We start from the raw sequence: 22,578 nt of genomic DNA, 5'->3' as shown, positions 1-22,578 counted from the left end.
ATGGAAAGGAACCACAGCCTCCATGCTTATATACAGTTATTGAACAGTTAAACAGATAAGTTGTAGACTGTGACAGACGGCTGCTTGGTTTTATTGTATTTGCACAGTTTTATTACAGTGATTGGCTTCGTCCTGCTCTTCTCTTCTCTGCATTGTCTTGTTTTATTTTTCTTAAAAAGCTAGAAACTAATTGTTAATCACAAGAAAAGAGTCTGGTTATGTTATTTAAAGCCAGAATCAGGGATTTTATAACAGTGAAAAGGTCTGTAAATTACAGACAGTAATTGAACCTGCCTGTTTTTGCATTGTTTCTTAAACAATGGAACATTTTACTGAATGTTGTTCTGAACACTGTTGAGACACATGAGACTGGAATCACTTAGCTATTAGGATTTTGACGGTTCTGTTATCAGGAGCAGCGTCTTCAGCTCTGTGCATATTCTATAGTTCTGCTCGTTTTTATCTTGATTTAAAATTTGTATTAAAACTCCTTTAAAAATGACATCTTTTATGATATTTTGGACACATGCTTATTTACTGATTATTTTATATAGAGTTTCTCTTTCAGTCTTTACTGTTCAGAGAAGCTTTTTGCAGGATATTGGAACACGAGCTTTGCACCTGTGAGTCACATATAGCTGAATGTGTTTATTGGATATACAGTCAAAAGTTGGGACGCACCCTTAAATTTAGTGTTTTATTTTATTATTTAAAAAATGTCCACATTATAGATTAATACTAAAGTCATCTAAGCTATGAAGAAAAACACTAGTAAACTATTTAGTAAACAATTTAGTAAACTAAAAAGTCTTAAATAAACCAGAAAATGTTTTTTATTTTAAATATTTTAGTCAGTTTTATGAGGTAGAGTCACCTGGAATTCAGGCTTTCAGTTAACAGCTGTGCTGAACTCATCAAGAGTTAATTACTTGAATTTCTTGTCTCTTAATAAAGTGTTTGAGAGCATCAGTTAAAGTAAAGTAGTGAAGAGGCAGAGTTACAGGTATACAGTGAATAGTGAATATTTGAGTAATGAAGAAGATAATGATGAAACTGGCACTCATCAGGAGCAGGAACCTGCCTCAGAAACCGCAAGTTAACATCTGCCCAGATAAGTATTTTGGTTTAACACTGTTTTTAAGTTACTAAATGATTCCTTATGTGTTACTTCATAATCTGATAGATCACTTTAATATTCATTTACTATGTATGGAAAAAAAAAAAAATATATATATACACACACACACACACACACACACACACACACACACACACACACACACACACACACACACACACACACACACACACACACACACACACACACACACACACACACACACACACACACACACAAGTGCATCTCATTTTTAAAAGAAATAAACAAAAAACAGGTCAGGAAAATATAATATAAATATATACACAAATATTTTTTTTTTTGTGTACAAAAAATTGCAGGAAATATATAAAAATACTTAAACATTTATATATATATATTAAAGGAAAAAAATATTTATCTAATATTTTATCTAATGCCGATTAAGATAAAGTCAGAGGAGATGTGATTATGGTAGGATGCGACTGGGATTATTGCACAAAGAGAAACGTGAATAAATATAAAATAAATATAAAATAAAGTTTATTTTTTATTAATATTCTATATATATACTTTTTTTTTGTTGTTGAGAATCACTAGTATATTATACCTCGCCGTTTTTCCGTTGTTGCCACAGTGATGTGAGCGATGTCTCCAGTGCCCAATCAGCAAACGGTGAGTAAGAACTGTTAACCAATCGGAGTACAGCATGTGGGTGCCTCCAGCCAATCGCGGAGTAGAGGCGGGGCTTAGACCGTCTGAAACATCTGTGTTTGCGGAAGTAACGCCCACTTTGTGCGCTGTGTGTAACGGAGAGCTGCAGGATGGGGATTTACTGCGAATACTGAGATTCTGAGCTGAAATACAGGTAATAAATCACTTTATATCTGTTAATATCAGCCTGTTTAATCTACTGCCCGCCGGAATTTACCCAGAAATTAGCATTTATAGCGATAATTTTAATGTATTAGTCACCGTTAGCTCCGCTAGCCTACTGCTGTACTCTACACCCGTTTATTAACATACACTTACACACATATACACTATATTTATATACATTTATATAACTATATATATATATAACTGTGTGTATACAGCTCTGGAAATCAAATAAGAGAGCACTTCAGTTTCTGAATCAGTTTCTCTGATTTTGCTATTTATAGGTTTATGTTTGAGTAAAATGAACATTGTTGTTTTATTCTATAAACTACAGACAACATTTCTCCCAAATTACAAATAAAAAATATTCTCATTTAGAGCATTTATTTACAGAAAATGAGAAATGACTGAAATAACAAAAAAGATGCAGAGCTTTCATACCTCAAATAATGCAAAGAAAACAAGTTCATATTCATAAAGTTTTAAGAGTTCAGAAATAATCAATATTTGGTGGAATAACCCTGGTTTTAATCACAGTTTTTTTTCATGCATCTTGGCATCATGTTCTCCTCCTCCACCAGTCTTACACACTGCTTTTGGATAACTTTATGCTGCTTTACTCCTGGTGCAAAAATTCAAGCAGTTCAGTTTGGTGGTTTGATGGTTTGTGATCATTCATCTTCCTCTTGATTATATTCCAGAGGTTTTCAATTTGATAAAATCAAAGAAACTCATCATTCTTTCCTAGTTTGAAAAAAACTTTTAAGTATTTTAAGCTCTTAAGTATACTTCCAGTACATCTAATGCCGCTTAAGATAAGGTCAGAGGAGATGTGATAATGGTAGGGTGCGACCGATATTATTTCACAAAGAGTAACAGTGAATAAATATATAATAAATATATACTAAAGTTTATTTTTCATTAATATTCTATATATATATATATATATATATATATATATATATATATATATATATATATATATATATACGTATATATATATATATATACGTATATATATATATATATATACGTATATATATATATATATACGTATATATATATATATATATGTATATATATATATATACGTATATATATATATATATATATACGTATATATATATATATATATATATATATACGTATATATATATGTATATATACATATATATATACGTATATATATATATACGTATATATATATATATACGTATATATATATATATATATACGTATATATACGTATATATATATGTATATATACATATATATATACGTATATATATATATATATATATATACGTATATATATATATATGTATATACATATATATATATGTATATATACATATATATATACGTATATATATATATATACGTATATATATATATATACGTATATATATACGTATATATACGTATATATACGTATATATATACGTATATATACGTATATATATATATATATACGTATATATATATATATACGTATATATATATATATATATATATATACGTATATATACACATATATATATATATGTATATATATATGTATGTATGTATATATATATATATATTTTTTTTTTTGAGAAATACTAGTATATTATACCTCGCCCGAGTACAGATAACTCGGAGATACTCCACAACTTTATATATAAAATAATATAAAATGTATATATAAAATCAAAATGGGAGAAATAAAGTGACTCATCAATTTCAGATGAAAACCGGCTTATTTTTGGTAGATGCACAATTTCAACATCACATTCTAGATTATAAAGGGAATTTAACTGGAAATGCTTGGTTAGGTTAGGAAGAGCCCTGATAGCAAAAGGAAAGCAGCAGGGATTTTCATGGCAGAATCTTTTTTATGGGAAAGTTGCTGCAATTAGTAGAAAAAAAATGATAAATACTCGCTTAAAATATTGTTCCTCTAACAAAAAAAAACTGTGGATTGATGCAGTATTTGAAATCTATGCAATATTTTTGAATATGGTGAACAATATTGTACCCTGAAATATGGTGCCATATTACCCACCCCTAATTATCACATAAGGGTATGACTTTTTTTTTTACTGTTTTTAAAAAAAAAAAAAAAAATCACACTGTTCTCATTTCCCATTATATATCTATAATATACATATAGTAGATTTTACTTTAATTCTGGATATATGGAGATATATAGAGTGCATTATTAGTAGTATCATGACATTCTGGATCATTGACTTCTGTTACAAATCTGATAAAATTCTATTTTTTAGGAGTGTGCCATGTCATATCATATGCAATAATAAAATTTAATTTTCATTTTGTAGCAGTAGTGTATTCTTGAATTAGTTTTTTATTCAGTGTTTTTTTCATATCGCCAAGAGGATCATTATCGAAAAAATACGAAGAAATATCGTGATATTATTTCAGGGCCATATCGCCCACCCCTAGAGAAACCCAAGGACGCTTTTCAATTTACACATTTTACACCCAGCCATCCACACTCAACACTCATCCACACAAACGGTGAGAAGCGGCAGCCAATAGCGCACAGCGTACTCTCAACCAGAAACAACCCCGTCCACCTGGAGGAGGACTACAGCATCGGGCACTACAGCATTTACCCAGGACAGAGTGCCAATCCATATCTGGGCACAGTCTTACATATATTTACACACACACACACACATAGTGCTGGGCGATATGGGAAAAATCATATATCACAACATGGATTTTTTTTGTATCACGATAACGATATATATCATGATATACCACATTTAAGTATGTTTTCAGTTATTCTTCGAAAAAAATGACAAAATAATATAATTACTTACTTTTTTACAACTTTATTTCAAAGTGACATTAAACCCAACTTTCACAAATGAGAATTACTACCTTTTAGTGCAGCAATATATATATATATATATATATCAAATGAAAACAGATGAGGTAGATGCAGTAGCTCCTTTTTTAAAAAGAACAATGCGTCTCCCTTGTTCAGCTCTCATGAGTTTAATAACGTAAAGCAGGGTCATGTCGTAAAACCACATTATGAAGCTTTTTTTGCGAAGATTACTTTATTATCACTTATATAAACCAAGTTTATGCAAAGTGACCACGCCAATACATTTCATCGTAGCCTACCTTATATATTTGCACAAATAATTGATGAAATTACTGTAGAAATGATAGGGACCCACGATATATATCGTCATATCGCACAGCACTAATCACTCACCCCTAATTATTACATCAGGGTACTACTTTTTTTTTTTTTTTTTTTACTGTTTTTAGCAAAATTCACACTGTTCTCATTTCCCATCATTATATATCTACTAGAGACAGATTATATCTGTGCAGTATCATATATTTTACTTTAATCCTGGATATATATTGAGATATTTGATGCACATTGACTTCTGTTACAAATTAATGTTACTGATTAATTTTTTTGTATTTTGTAAAATCTCAGTTAGGGGTGTGATATATCATATCGTATGCAATAAGTTGTAGTAGTGTATTCTTGAAATATATATATATTTTTTAATTCAGTATTTTATTTTAGAGCCATGTCGCCCACCCCTAATTTTTTTTTTATATTGTAATTTTTTCTTTGTGTCCCCCCCCCCTCTCTAGGGGTTGTTTGAAAAATATATACATCTAATGCCGCTTAAGATAAGGTCAGAAGAGATGTGATTATGGTAGGGTGCGACCGGTATTATTTCACAAAGAGTAAAAGTGAATAAATATATAATAAATATATAACAAGTTCATTTTTCATTAATATTCATTAACAATATATCATACCGTATGCAATAAGTTGTAGTAGTGTATTCTTGAAATATATATATATTTTTAATTCAGTATATTATTTTAGAGCCATATCACCCACCCCTAATTTTTTTTTTTATATTGTATTTTTTTCTTTGTGCCCCCCCCCCCCCCCCCCCCCCCCTCTCTGGGGGTTGTTTGAAAAATTGGGAGAAAAATTAAAAAAGAAAATTTAAACAAAAAAAAAGAAAGAAAGATAAGTGATAATAAATGCTGATATAATTTATTACAGTAGTTGAAAGTGCACTGCCGCTGCTCAGACCAATAAAAGCAGGTATTCATTATTCATTAACACTGAGGGTGAATCAAGGTCTGTTTCTGGCTCAGGGTTTGAGGAAACGGATGGAATAATCAGGTGAGATTAGAGTGACGTTCCTCTGAAGTTCCTCAGCAGGTAATGGGAGACGCTCGGCTGAACAATAGGGTGAGTTTAAGGAAGTGTACGCTCGGTTTACGCTGATCACCCGGGGGAAAGGAGGGAAAATAGAGCCATTGTTTAAAGAGGAGGAGGAGGAGTGATCTGAGGAAGGTGAGCAGGTGGGATCAGATGGGCTGTGATAGAGCTGTGTGGAAGGTAGAGTGGCACCTGCCTGGTCTCACCTGAGCACCTGAGTACCTGAACTCTCTTTCTCTCTTTTCTTTTCTTTCATTTTTCTTTTTTATGTGTTTTTTCAGTTTTTACAGGATTATTGTGGAATACCTGTTGGACCTGGAATGCTGTGCTCCAGTTTGGTGAGTCATTTATTTATTCATTTATTCATTAACTTATTCATTGTTCTTTTGTCTGTCTTCAGTTTTCCAATCCGACGTGAAAAATAACAATAAAAAACAGTCATATTTTAGATAGATAGTATATTAGGTATATAGTAGGGCTGGACAATATAAGCCTAAATAATATCACAATGTTTCTGGGCGTTTTTGTGATAACACAATAAATAATCTCAAGTGTAATCACTGCAAAGACCATCAAAAATGTTATGATGATGGAACTGGCACTCATTAGGACCGCCCCAGAAAAAGGAAAAGCAAGAGTTCCCAGCCTCAGTATCTCGATATTTAAGCGTTTTTATTTTTTTACGATAACGTTATTCTTGGCGATATCACGAAACATTCAATAACAAATATATATATAAATACATAAAAATGTAAAGAAATGTAAATGTAAATCTGATTACTTTCAACTGTAATCACTGCAAAGACCATTAAAAATGTTATGATGATGGAACTGGCACTAATCAGGACCAGCCCAGGAAAAGAAGAGTAAGAGTTTTTTTTCTGTTGTACCAGCCTCAGAAACCACAAGTTAACTAACAGCTCCCCAGATAAGAGCTCATCTAAATGTCTGGAATATATTTGGGCCATAAAATAATATCACAAAATTCAGGGTATTTGTGCGATAACATGATTTAAGGTGATATGTCAAAACATTGAAAAAAAAAAAATCTAAAGAACGTCAGTCAATCCGAAAAATATCCAGATCTTTGAAAATATATCTTCAAGTGCAGTCACTAAAAAAAAACAAAAAAACATCAAAAATGTTATGATGATGGAACTGGTACTCATCAGGACCGCCTCAGGAAAGGAAAAGCAAGAGTTCCCTCTGTTGTACAAAATAGGTTTATAAGAGTTACAAGCTCCCCAGATAAGAGCTCATATAAATTCTAAATCTAAAATAATATCTCGATATTTCAGGGTATTTTTGCGTTATCGTTATTCTTGGCGATATATAAAAATATTGAATTTTAAAAAATAAATACATTTAAATTAAATAAAGCTCAGTCAGTCTGAAAAATATCAAGAACTTTGAAAGTATCCTCAAGTGCAGTCACTAAAAAAAAGACCAATCAAAAATGTTACGATGATGGAACTGGCATTCATCAGGACCGCCCCAGTAATGAATGAGCAAGAGTTTCCTTTGTTGTACAGGATAAGTTCATCAGAGTTCACCAGCCTCACAAACCACAAGTTAACATCCCCCCAGATAAGAGCTCATCTAAATGTCTGGAATATATTTGGGCCATAAAATATATCACAGTATTTCAGAGTATTTTTACGATATTGTTACTCTTGGCGATATATATTAAAACATTGAATAAAAAAATAAAATAAAATTGAAAGAATGTTAGTCAATAATATAAAAAATATCCTCAAGTGCAGTCTCTAAAAAATAGACCAATCAAAAATGTTACGATGGTGGAACTGGCACTCATCAGGACTGCCTCAGGAAAGGAAAGGCAAGGAAATAAGAGAATAAGTTTCTCAGAGTTACCAGCTTCAGAAAATTAACAGCTCCCCAGATAAGAGCTCATATAATTGCCCTGAATATATTTGGGCCTTAAAATAATATCACAATAATTCAGGGTATTTTTTCAAAACACAAATCCACTACTTTACTGCAATAGTTTGGAGATATTGTAGCATTGTAACAGATATGTATGATTTTGAGAAAAGACTACTAAAATAAGCTTATTATTTTGTCTACTGCATCCTGTTACTTACATAAATTATATATATGTATATCTTTTATTGTATATATTGTACAGTTTATTTTTATTTTATTTGAATTGTGTAAAAAAAATTCACTGTAAAAAATCTTATCGAAATCGAATTTTTTTTGTAAAATAATCAAGATTGTTTTTTTTTTTTTTTTTTGGCCATAATCGCCCAGCTCTATTCAAAGGTATGAAAAAGTCATGGGGAAAAAAAAAATATGGAAATGTACTGGTTAAAACATGTATGAACCCTGTTGATTGATAATAATCTAAATTTAATAACAGGATTTATTGAACTTCATAAACCGTATAATTAGTGATTAATTTTCCTCTGTTCTCTGATTGTTCTCAGGTTTTTTTCAGTGTGAGGAGGAGATAATAATGGCGACTGCAGGCTGAGGGTCCGCGGGGCTGACCGGGGCAGATGTCCCCCCGCGGGAGGGTGTGTTTTTGGTGCGTATCGTGTGTGTGTTCTCACAGCGCCCCCCGCTGATCCGCAGCTATGGGTCTGTGTCCCGCCGCGTCCAGGTTCACCAGAAAGGCCAAGTATCTGCTGCTGCTGGCGCTGTGCCTGTGTGTGCTGGCCTGGATCTCCACGCTGTCTGACGGAGTGCTGAAGGAGGCGGAGCTAGTGCCCACGCCGCCGCTGCCAGCCAATGACGGAGGCAGGAAGGACGCGGTGCTGGAAGCGCTGAAAGAGCTGGACAGCACCGAAACCGAGCCGGAGCAGACCAACACCGAGGAAGAGGAGGAGCAGGAAGAGAAAGAAAAGGAGGAAAAGGTCATAGAGGAGGTTCAGCCCCCTAAAGCCAGCTGTCCAGAGAAATCTCCACTCCTCAGTGAGTTTTAAAACCTAAAAATATATATTTTAAACCAAACTACAGCTATAGCTACTAGTGCATCTAAAAAAATATATGATGTGAAACTCATATATTATATATATGTATTAAACACACAGGGTGATCTATTATAAGTTTATTTCTTTGAAAAATCAGTCTCTCAAAAAAATTTTAATATCATTCAAGACCAATTGGTACTTTTGGCGTTGTGGGCAGTGTGCCAATTCCTGCTGGAAAATGAAATCTGCTTCAAGCATGAAGTACTGTAAGATTATAAGGGAATTTACACTGTTCTCAATTTCCTTCTATGTATCTATATGCCCATCCATCCATCCATCCAAATAAATAACCAACATTTATCCATCCATCTAACCTATCCACCTATCCATCCATCCATCCATCCATCCATCCAACCAACCAACCAACCAAATAACTGACATTTATTCAACCAAATAACCAACATTTATCCAACCATCCAACCTATCCATCCATCCATCTATCCATCCATCCATCCATCCATCCATCCATCCAACCATCCAACCATCCAACCTATCCATCTATCCATCCAACCATCCATCCAACCTATCCATCCATCCATCCATCCAACCTATCCATCTATCCATCCAACCATCCAACCAACCAACCAAATAACCAACACTTATCCAACCATCCATCCATCCATCCATCTATCCATCCATTCAACCATCCAACCATCCAACCTATCCATCCATCCATCCATCCATCCATCCAACCCGCGACCAACATCTATCCATTTTTCCACTCCTCCATCCATTCATCCATTCATCCATCCCTATGTATCTATATGTCCATCCAACCAACCAAACATCTAACCAACCCACTGACCAACATTCATCCATCTAACCCATCCATCCATCCGCTCCTCCATCCATCAATTCATTAATCCTTCCCCATGTATCTATATGTCCATCCAGCCAAACAAACAACCAGTAATCCCTTCAACTAATCCACCAAACATCTAACCCACCAACCAACTTTTATGCATTCATCCCATTCATCCATCCATCCATCCATCAATCCATTCCTATGCATCTTTATGTCCATCCAACCAAACAACCGTCCATCCATTCAACTAACTAACCAACCAACCAACCAACCAACATCCACCTCTCCATCCATCTATTCATTCACCCATCCCTATGTATCTGTATGTCTATCCAAACAACCAACTAACCCACTGATCATTTATTAATTTACCCATCTATTCATCCATTTATCCATCCAACTCATCCATCTATCCATCCATCCATCCAACCGACAAATCCACCGAACATCCATCCATCCATCCAGTCCTCCATCCATTCATCCATCCCTATGTATCTATATGTCCAACCAACCAAACTACCATCCAACCATTCAACTAACCCACCAACCAACATTTATCCACCCAAGCACCTTCATCCAGTACATCCATCCATCCATCTATCCTTCTATCCAACCAACCAACCCGCCGACCAACATCTATCCAGCCATCCATCATTCATCCATCCAACCAACCCATCCATCTATCCATCCATCCAACTCTCCATCCATCCATTCATTCACCCATCCCTTTGTATCTATATGTCCATCCAACCAAACAACCATCTTTTCGTTCAACTAACCAACCAACCAACTAACCCATCAACCAACATCTATCTATCCATCCATCATCCATCCACCTAACCAGCTAATCCGCTGACCAACATCTATCTGTCCATTCATCATCCATTCGACAACCCATCCATTTATCCATCCATCCACTCCTCCATCCATCTCTATGTATTTATATGCCCATCCAACCAACCAAACAACAATCCATCCATTCAACTAACCCACCACCCAACCCACTGACCAACATTTATCCATCCATCCATCCATCCAGTCAACTAACCCACCAACCAACATTTATCTCTCCTTCCCATAAATCCATTTATCTATCCGTACATCTATCTATTGTTAGAACAACAGTCTCTATTGTCCAGAGAGGACTTTCTACTTCGTTTAGGAGCATTTGAACGTTGGTTATAATGTTGTGGCTGGTCTCTGTTTACTGATTGGGTAAGATCTGGGCTGGTTCCTGCATTCATTCGTCATCTGTTCTGCTCTGATTAATCTAGCATTGCTGAACATCATCCAACCTCATACGTCACAGATACACTGTTTACACTGTGTGGTCTGACTGGTTCTCATCACGCTCCTGTAATCTGAACACTTCCTCAGAACATCGGTTATACATCATTTAGTTTATATGAATGACCAGCATTTCAATCCAGACCCCAACCCAGACCCCAACCTAGACCCCTAATTCACACTCCAATCTAGACATGTAATTCAGACCCCATTCCAGACCCCAACCCAGACATGTAATCCAGACCCCAACCAAGACCCCCAACCCAGACCCCTAATCCAGACCCCAAACCCCAACCCAGAACCCAATCCAGATCCAACCCAAGCCCAAACCCAACCCAGCCCCAAATCCAGACCCTAACCCAGAACCCAATCCAGATCCAAACTCACAACCAAACCCCAGACTTAATCCATACTAAATCTAACCCCAATCCAGACTAAATCTAACCCCAATCCAGACGAAATCCAGACCCAAGTCTAGACTTTATCCAAATTTAATCCAGACCCCAACTCCAGAACCCAACTCCAGACCCCAACCCAGACTCCAAACCCAGACCCCAACCTAGACCCCAACCCAAGCCCCAATTCAGACCCCTAACCCTGACCCCAAACAATCCAGACCAAATCCAGACCCAAACCAAGACCCCAACCTACACCCAAATCCAGACCCAATCCAGCATAAATCCAGCCCCAATCCAGAGTTAATCTGGACCTCAACCCAGACCTCAACCCAGACCCCAAATCCAGATCCCTACCCAGATCCAAACCCAGACCCTAATCCAGACCCCAAATCCAGACCCCAAATCCAGACCCCAACCCAGATCCAAACCCAGACCTTAATCCAGACCCCAAACCCAGACCCCATTCAGACCCAACCCAAACCAAACCCCAATCCAGACCCCAATTTAGACCCCAAACCAGACCCTAATTTAGACCCCAAACCCAGACCCAAATTCAGACCCCAAATCCAGACCCCAACCCAGATCCTAATCCAGATCCAAATCCAGACCCCAATCCAGACCCCCAATTCAGACTCCAGACCCCATTCCATACTCCAACCTAGACTTCAAACCCAGACCCCAACCCAAACCCCAATTCAGACCCCTAACCCAAACAATCCAGACCAAATCCAGACCCAAACCTACACCCAAATCCAGACCCAATCCATCATAAATCCAGTACCAATCCAGAGTTAATCTAGACCTAATCCAGACTGAACACATCACATATCCAGACCCAAGTCTAGACTTCATCATAAATTAATCCAGACTAGATCCAGACCCAAATCCAGATTAAATCCAGACCAAATCCTGACTGAATACACAATAAATCCAGACCAGATCAAGATTGAATTGAGCCTTGAATTGAGTGCTCTTTCACCATCAGTGTTTAGTCAGTCCCTCAGTCTTCAGTCTGCTTTTCCCTGTGCATTCATAGATTTAATGGTAAAAGCTGAGTGAGCAAGTGGAGCTGGCAATATATATCTTAATTATCCTTATATTCAAAATTATTTTATTTAAGATCGTTTTTAAGATAATTCTGAGGAAGATATTAGTGAATGAAGCTCGTTGTCTTTCCTTTGTCCTGTAAAGCAGCTGTTGTGTAACAGAGTTTCCACCCATACAAAATACACTTTTACTGCAGTAAAACAAACAGCAGACGCTGAGTAAACTCAAACACAGCAACAATTACTCAACTCAGACTACAGGATCCCATCCCACTGTTTACCCTGCGCTTCAGAGAGCCATCTCAGCACACACTCACTTTAAACACACTGTGTGTGTGTGTAAGGGGGTGTGTGTGTGTGTAAGGGGGTGTGTGTGTGTGTAAGGGTGTGTGTGTGTGTGTAAAGGTGTGTGTGTGTAAGGGTGTGTGTGATCACGCAGAGCTGAGACTGGGTTCTGAAGAGGAACCTGGAGATACGAGTAAACACATACACACTTTCAGATTCAGCACTGAGTAAAAACTGAGTAAAAGTACTAAATTACTCTTTAACTTTCTCTGTCTGATCACACTGTAAATATACCTCCAACCTTTAATACTAAATACTTAGCCTTTACCTCTAATACTCGTCCTTTAGTACATACTAAAAATACTCAATTACTGACTACTAAAGCTACTTAATTACTCAATAACTTTCACTGTCTGATTACACTGTAAATATTCATCCAACCTTTAATACTCTTCATTCAGTACATACTATAAAATACTCAATTACTGACTAATTTATATACTAAATTACTTATTAACTTTCTCTGTCTGATTACACTGTAAATATTCACCCATCCTTTAATACTCTTCATTCAGTACATAGTATATTATATACTCAATTACTGACTAATTTATATACTAAATTACTTATTAACTTTCTCTGTCTGATTACACTGTAAATATTCACCCATCCTTTAATACTCTTCATTCAGTACATAGTATATTATATACTCAATTACTGACTAATTTATATACTAAATTACTTATTAACTTTCACTGTCTGATTACACTGTAAATATTAATTCAACCTTTAATAGTCTCCATTCAGTACATACTATAAAATACTCAATTACTAATTTATATACTAAATGACTTATTAACTTTCTCTGTCTGATTACACTGTAAATATTCACCCATCCTTTAATACTCTTCATTCAGTACATACTAAAAATACTCAATTACTGACTACTAAAGCTACTTAATTACTCAATAACTTTCACTTTCTGATTACACTGTAAATATACTTCCTCGCTCCTTTTGCTTTTTACCTTTAATACTCATTATTCAGTACATACTATAAAATACTCAATTGCTGACTACTAAAACTACTGAACTACTCTTTAACTCACTTTCTGATCACACTAAAAATATTCCTCCAACCTTTAATACTAACTACTTAGCCTTTACCTTTAATACTCTTCCTTCAGTACATACTAAAAATACTCAATTACTGACTACTAAAGATACTAAATTACTTCTCATTAACTTTCGCTGTCTGATTACACTTTAAATATACCTCCAACCTTCTACAGCACATGTGTCAAACACAAGGCCCGCGGGCCAAATGTGGCCCGCCACGTCTTTTTATGTGGCCCGCGAGAGCTTGTAAGATCTTAGTGTCTATAATAAATAGGTCAGAAGCGTCCTTTGACCAAAAAATACATTTCCCACAATGCTTGTCGATTGTATTACCCGCAAAGTTACGGCTTACTGCCACTACACGGCAGTGTAGTCATTGATGTGGAAACCCTGCCGGAGGGAAGGTGTAACTTCGCGGGTGGAATTGAGACATATAAATGTTTATCCCATAATGTCCAGAAAAAGAGAAGTTGATGCAGACGGACGGCTGTGCTTCAAGGCGAAAGACCGGTATGCCTTTTGTGTTACGAAGAGTGTTACTGACCAAAATAAACGCTTTTTAGGAGAGATATAAGTTCTGTGTAAATATTTATAAGACAATAGCTGACAAAATCTGTTTTAATGACGTTAATAAACATCACTGGGACAGCGCTAGTCACAGTTTCACCGCAGCAAAGTACGAGGACGTGAATCACTTATCTAACCAGCCTTTACTGATTTCTGCCCTCAATAACCCTTTCAATAACCTCCAATAGCCTTTAATAGTCTTCAGTAGCCTTCAACAGTCTAACCTTGCAGCCGTGGTGTGTCCACTAAACTCCGTAGTTATAAACATCCTGAGGTTAGCAGCGCGATAACTGACCTGTTTATAATGTAATCCCAGCAGTGACTCATGCTCTAAACGGCTGCTGTTAGCTGATTGGGCTGAAAGATGAACTGTAGAGAGCTGTATTATTCGGTTACAAAAATCTTTATTTCATACACAGAAGAACTTAAAAATTGTAAAAACGCTCCAGACTGGCTGAGCTGAGCCCTGTAGCCCGTGGCTGGGCTGTAGCTCTGACTCAGTAAAGACTGCGGACTTGTGGTGCTGCTGCTGCAGCTCCCACTAGTGGTTGGATGAGGAACTGCTAAATCTGAGGAAATGCTATGTTCTTAACAGCTCACAATTTTTGATTTTATATTTATTAAGCCTTATTTCAGTTAATAATTTCAAAGTTAATATAACTTGATGTCATTTCTATTCACTTGAATAGTTTGGTTCTTGATTGATGGAGTTTTTGGATTTCATGACATGACAAATTAAAAGGATTTATGTTAATAGAGCAACAAGCAAACATTTTTTCCATGCAACTGTAATATTTGATTGAATAAATAATATATTGAGAGTTATTTAACATTAAGGAGTAATTACATTCATTTACATATATTACATTTGGTTACATTTTATTACATTTATAAGTTACATCTGGCCCTCGGAGGACAGCCAATATGCCAATGTGGCCCTCGGCCAAAATGAGTTTGACACCCCTGTTCTACAGTCTTTACTCTAATACTCATCATTCAGTACATACTATAAAATACTCGATTACTGACTACTCTTTAACTCACTTTCTGATCACACTGAAAATACACCTCCAACCTTTAATACTAACTACTTAGCCTTTACCTTTAATACTCATACTTCAGTACATACTAAAAGTACTCAATTACTGACTACTTAAGATATTAAATTACTACTCTTTATCTTTCACTGTCTGATTACTGTAATGATTACTGTAAATATTCATCCAACCTCCTACAGTCTTTACTCTAATACTCATTATTCAGTACATGCTAAAATACTGACTACTAAATCAACTGAATTACGCTGTAAATATACCTTCAACCTCTAATACTCATCATTCAGTACATACTGAAAAATACTCAATTACTGACTACTTAATCTACTAAATTACTATTTACTAACTTTAATCGTCTGAATACACTGTAAAAATACCTCCAACCTTTATTACTAACTACTTAGCCTTTACCTCTAATACTCATCATTCAGTACATACTATAAAATACTGAATTACCGACTACTAAAGATACTAAGTTACTCATTAACTTTCTCTGATTACACTGTAAGTATACTTCCTCGCTCCTACTGCTTTTTACCTTTAATACTCATCATTCAGTACATACTATAAAGTACAAATATAAAATTACTCTTTAAAAAAAGAATTGCAAGAACTTTGAAAGTATTCCCAAGTATCTTCAAATACCATTAAAAACATTATAATGATGGAACTGGCACTCATCAGCACTGTCCTAAGAAAGGAAGAGCAAGGGTTTCCTCTGTTGCACAGCTACCAGCCTCAGAAACTGTTTAGAAACAGTTTAGAAATGTTACTTCATAGTCTGGTGAGTAAGAAGTTGTGTGCAAACGTTTGACTGGTGTATATGTATATTATGGGATGTCGGTGTTGATTTTAGTGCTTGTGGTTGGTGCAGGTGGAGCGGTGAAGCTGTTGTTCGAGAGCTCGCTGACGCTGGCTCAGGTTCAGGAACAGAACGGGGAGGTTATAAAGGGTCAGTACGAACCCGCCGACTGCACGGCCAGACAGAGCGTGGCCATCCTCATCCCCCACCGTAACCGCGAGAAACACCTGCTGTACCTGCTATACCACCTCCACCCCTTCCTGCAGCGCCAGCAGCTCCACTACGCCATCTACGTCATCCACCAGGTACTGAGAATTGGTAGTTTTTGCTTAAAGGCTCCTCCTACAGACATATAATAGAGTTTAAGTTACTTTTACACCACTACAGTAAATACAAATCACAAAGCTTTTAACTAGCGTTTTATGTATGAATTCTACCAGTCAGGTATTAAGGAGCAGTAAAGACACTCCACTGAAGTACAGAGTTATACAGGAGTATTAGCATTAGCTGCTAACCACAGCGCTAGCTCTTTGACCTTTCAGATGTGACTATTATCAGCCTGTAGCCTGCTGCTAACTGTGGCTAGCTCTGCTAAAGCAGCATTTGCATTGCCCACTAACCATGCTAAGCTACTATATTTTTTTAAAACAAGCTAACAAGCTACTAGCCAATATATTCCTGGCTTATCAGAACACTTAAAGTTCCTCAGTGTAACGGCTAGCGGTTAGCTGCTAATGCTAATGCTCCAGCTTTAGTGGAAATCTGTAAATCTAATCTTACTGTAAATAAAGGGAAGCCCTTTACTCACCCAAATATTTTTATTAAGAATTACAATTTTGTTTACTTAATTTAGCTTAGCTTTACAGACCAGCTGAATTAGAAGGAAAACATGGAGACACCCCTGTTCCTTACTAGTGTCGCTTAAAATGCGCCTTATAATACAGTGCACCTTATAGTGCCAGAAATATGGTACTTATTTATTTTTGAAAAATGCAAATTAATAATTTATAGTTGTATATTATATAATAATTAATATAATTTCTTACTGTTGAAGTTAAATATGTAATTAATATGTAGTCAATGTATAAAAAAAGAAAAAAAAATGATATATTTTTTTTCTGCAAAATGCAAATAAATAATTTATAGTTTATTATATATATATATATATATATATATATATATATATATATATATGTATATATATATATTTCTTACTGTTGAAGTTAAATATGTCATTAATATGTAGTTAATGTATAAAAAAGAAAAAAATATATACTTATTTCTTTCTGCAAAATGCAAATAAATATATATATATATATATATTCTTTTTTATTTTTATATAATTTCTTACTGTTGAAGTTAAATATGTAATTAATATGTAGTTAATATATAAAATAAGAAAAATATGTTACTTATTTCTTTCTGCAAAATGCAAATATATATGTATATATATTTTTTTATATATATATCATTTTTTTTTCTTTTATATAATTAAATATTATCTCTTACTGTTAAAATTAAACTACCTTTAACATTATAGACGGTTCATGTCTTTTGTCAGTGGGGAAAATCAACAAGGGATCAAATATTTATTTTCTTATTTCTAATTTGCTGATTGTGTGACCTTCAGTAAATGGAGTGTTCTCATTGGTCGTTTTGTAATCGAGTATGTTTTAAAAACTGGGATGTTATTAACTCTTATCTTTTAATCCTGATGAAGGCGTAAAGGAAAATCCCTCACCTGTTTAACAGGAAATACATCACATATCTTCCTCTCTTTCACAGTTTTAATCAGAGTGAGACATCAGGGGCCAGTTGTTCAAAAAATGTAATCCGGATCAAAATTATCCAGATTTGGTAATCACATTTTTTGCTATCCAGGATCAGGTGATCTGTCTTACTTTTAAGCCAGTTTTTCAAAGCAATATTGGATTGGATCAACCTCATCCAGAAACCCAGTTTTCAGGATTAGCTAATCCGGATTACCAGCTATGTAAAAAAAACAGATAGAAGAACCAACAAACGGGGATTGATGACTCCTTTTCTTGCAGTAACAAGATACTGCTTATTGCAAAACAATACGAGCAATCGAGTGTTCTGCAGAGACGCTTTGCATGACTTAACTATTTGCGAGTCGAACCACAGGGAGCATGCAACATAACACTTGCATGTATTGTCCTGCCCAACGTTGCTACCAGACGCAATGTCCCTCTCTGTGATGTTCATGATGCACCTGAGCCTGTTGAAGAACCAGAACAAACTCTGGTGTTCTTTGCAATTGTTCGAAATTATTTTTGACAGCTTCACATCTGATGAATGTTTCTTTGACATTAATATACAGTGATGAATGACAGTGACGTAGATGAAAAAATCAATTTATTATTTTTGTTTGTTATTAAAATCTTTTGAGGGGTTTATTTAATGGGGTCAAGATTGTTTTTATTTTTACGTTACTATAGAAAAAGGCTTAATTGGTAGCCAATGTCTACTTTATCACTGTAACGGTTAAACAGGTCAAGTGCAAAACAGAAATAAAAGTATATACACTAAATTGTACAAATGTATTTTTTTTTACTTTAAAACTTTGATTTTAAAGTTTTACCACATTTACTTCCTGAAATCCCCCTTGAAATCCTACCCCTTGTTGGGATCAGGGTAATCCTGTTTTTTTGGATCAAAGTTATCCAAATCCTACTGAAAAGTTTTGAACAACAGAAACTGAAGGTTTGATCCATTTACAAACTAGGATTGGATTACGTGATCTGATCCGATTTCAGAATGCTTCTTTTCCTTTTGAACAACCCGTTTTCCAGATTTGATCCAATCCGATAACCAAAATCCGATCAGATTTCCTTTGAACAACTGGCCCCAGGTGATAAAGATCAGAGTCAGAAACGCTGGTGTTACCTTACATAAAAAGCTGTTTACGCTCAGTTACACTCTTTATTCTGTATTCTGTATTTCGCTTAACATGAATTCAGACTCTTTTGTTTTTGAGACATTTGACGTCAGTTAGATTGTTAAGGTATTTTCAAGTAGTGCTGGGCGGTGTGACCCAAAATATATATCACTGTATTTCTGTATTTCTGGCTTTAATATAGAACTGTTAAAAATGCATATAATATAAAATACTAAGGCTTTAAATTAAATTTTAAATTAAATTTACTTTGTCCCACAAAATATATACACAATATATAAAGAAATCAGACTTTATTATCAGAAAAATAGTTAAAAATACACCTTAAAAAGAGATACACCAACAACTTCAACATTTTAACACAGCTTCCACAAGTAAGACTAATATTAAAGCCATTAGAGGCATTATAGTACTAAAATCAGCAATAATTACCTTCTTTCTCCAGTTAACAAATACATTCAGTTCGGTGTGTATTAAAATTATCCTCCAAGCTACAATATGAATATATATAAACAGATCTATAGTTCCTGCTCTTGAAGTTTATTTGTTCCTCGTATCTAGAGTTTTAGAGAGAGTTTTATCCCTTGCACAATTCCATTTCTCACTTTTCTTAGCGAATATTTGCTGTTTGCTGTTGTTTTTCTATTTTACTCGGATAAAAACACTCATACAGTGAGGAACAGCAGCAGGAGCTCCTCAGATAAAGTTGTGCTGTTCTCATTTCTCTCCAGGCAGTACAGAACGAGACGTGTGTTTGTCTCCACAGAGCTGAGCTACCGTTACTCCAGTGTATTAGCTTGTTATGCTAACTGCCTCTGGTATAGCGTATGCCCAGCGCTATTTTCAAGTAATTTCTCTCAACCCTACTAAAAGTAGTTTTTAAATTTGGCCGGAGAAATGTTAGAAAAAAAGTGTTTTTAAAATAAATGCACCCTCAAATATCAGAACTTTGAGGCTTGAAGACGTTATAGACACTAGACCATGTCCAGCTGCTGCATCTCCAGATCTATCCCTGATTAATAAAGAAAACGTATAAAATGCTATGTGATCATATGGATGTATTTATTGTATTTTCGTAGCCTATCTGTCTCCAGGCTTTTAAAACGAGTCTTAGCTAATAATGATATTTATTCACTGTATCTGTGTTTCCTCTGATAGGCTGGAGAAGCAAAGTTTAACAGGGCTAAGCTGCTGAACGTTGGATATCTGGAGGCTCTGAAGGACTTTAACTGGGACTGCTTCATCTTCCACGACGTGGATCTGGTTCCTGAAAACGATCAGAACCTCTACAGGTGTGAAGATCAGCCCAAACACCTGGTGGTGGGCAGGAACTCCACCGGCTACAGGTACGCACCGGCTGTTTACTTGGATAAGTGAATCAGATTTTTTAAACAGCGTGTTTAACTACAATCTGTTGCTGCACATTTTTATATATTTTTTCAACTCTAATCTAATAGTACTGATTAGTGGTGTCACGATTTCGATATTTTATCGAAATCGATCGAAATTATGTCATGGTCTCGAGCCTCGAAGTCAAAAAGATTATCGACGATCCCTCCCACAAATGGAGCAGCACACTGTAGCCTCTATTAGAAGCTCTGAATCTGCTGCTGCACAGTTTATTATTTATTCCATGTGTTTAAACTCTCTGATATCTAATATTTATTAATACACTATGACAGGAAAAGGTTAAATGCAAATTTACTGATTTGACTGAGGAAATAGAAAACCTCCCACCGTTCTATAATAAAGTCTAAGATAAGAGTCTTTGTTTGTGGACTCAAACTTGATGTTTCTGTATGTTTATAATATTTATTTGTGAGAAAAAATGTTTACTGCCTCTTATTGTGTTTAACAGTACCTGTTTTTCTACAGTACGTATTGATCACTATAACCTACAGCTGCTTCACATTGTAGATAAAGTAAATTTATCTAAATTTATTTAGTTCATTATTTATTGCCCGTGTTTAAACTCTCTTAGAACTAAACTGAAGTGATGCACTACGAAAGAAAGTGTAAAGTGAGTGCAAATTCTTACATTACATATAGTAGACACTTTTATCCAAAGCGACTTACAAATAATGATGTACATTTAGCAATAGAGGACATAGAGGTTTTTGACTGGGCCTAAAGAAGGGAATAAAGGGGAATAATGGGATAAAAAATGCAGAACATTAGATAAGAAGTACCATTTTATAGGTGCACTATTATTATATATAAGGTGCACCTGTTTATAAGACGCGTTAAAGGAGAACTCTGGTGTAAAATGGACTTTTGTTGTAGTAAAACATGATAAAAAGGAATGAGTTCCAGGAGTTAACAGGAGCGAGTGTCAGATTTTTTTGGTCAGAAATATAAAATATTTGAACATGTAGTCTATAACCATTTCTTTAAAATAAAGACTTTCTTGAGAGAAAATCAAAGGAATTAGTGGACTTGCTTTCTTTTAAACAGGCATTTTTAAATGTTTTAAATGAGTTTTGTAACCATATTCAGATTAGAAACCTTGTAAAAAATTTAAGTAAAAGTAAAGCTGCCTGAGTTTGACCAGTACATGTTTTATATAGTTAAATAAATGTGTTATTAGATTCAGAGATTTTTTTAAATAATTTAGTTTCAGTGGAATGATCCAGTAGCTGCTCTGTGGTGTTTTTTTTGTAATTATTATACAAATACAGAGTAAAATATATATATGATCCAGTGGAGCTGAATATAAATCTGGATAATGGATGTAGAAACATGGGAGTGTTAACAATGTTCTACTTCTTCAGTGTGTGTAAGGATTATATAAAGAGGCAGACATCCATCAAACGCTCAGGAAAGTTCCTGTAAATCCATCAATTCAGCGGTGAGGCAGTAAAAGCTGTATCCTGTCAGTCTGTAGAAACAGCAAATATTTACCCTGTTCAGCAAACACTGTATAAACCCTCTCAGCGTGACCACGCCCCCTCTCTCCTCTCAGCGTGACCACGCCCCTCTCTCCTCTCAGCGTGACCACGCCCCCTCTCTCCTCTCAGCGTGACCACGCCCCCTCTCTCCTCTCAGCGTGACCAAGCCCCCTCTCTCCTCTCAGCCTGACCACGCCCCCTCTCTCTTCTCAGCGTGACC

The 22,578-nt window shown here is 35.3% G+C and overlaps 1 protein-coding gene across 1 annotated transcript in view; it reads left to right on the top strand.

Annotated features, from left to right (window-relative positions):
* The first annotated feature begins 6,359 nt into the window (after positions 1-6,359).
* b4galt4 (UDP-Gal:betaGlcNAc beta 1,4- galactosyltransferase, polypeptide 4) overlaps positions 6,360-22,578 on the top strand; it is a 31,142-nt gene continuing 14,923 nt past the window's right edge. The window contains exons 1-4 of the mRNA XM_049465521.1: positions 6,360-6,532; positions 8,645-9,131; positions 16,626-16,858; positions 20,629-20,816. Of these exons, the coding sequence (XP_049321478.1) occupies positions 8,795-9,131; positions 16,626-16,858; positions 20,629-20,816 (758 nt within the window). The 5' untranslated portion in view covers positions 6,360-6,532; positions 8,645-8,794. The remainder of the gene's footprint in view (positions 6,533-8,644; positions 9,132-16,625; positions 16,859-20,628; positions 20,817-22,578) is intronic.

This window comes from Astyanax mexicanus, chromosome 1 (assembly GCF_023375975.1).
Source record: "Astyanax mexicanus isolate ESR-SI-001 chromosome 1, AstMex3_surface, whole genome shotgun sequence".
NCBI classification, from domain to species: Eukaryota; Metazoa; Chordata; class Actinopteri; order Characiformes; family Acestrorhamphidae; genus Astyanax; species Astyanax mexicanus.
Note: the sequence above shows the minus strand (reverse complement) of the source record. Positions and strands in the feature narration are given on the sequence as shown.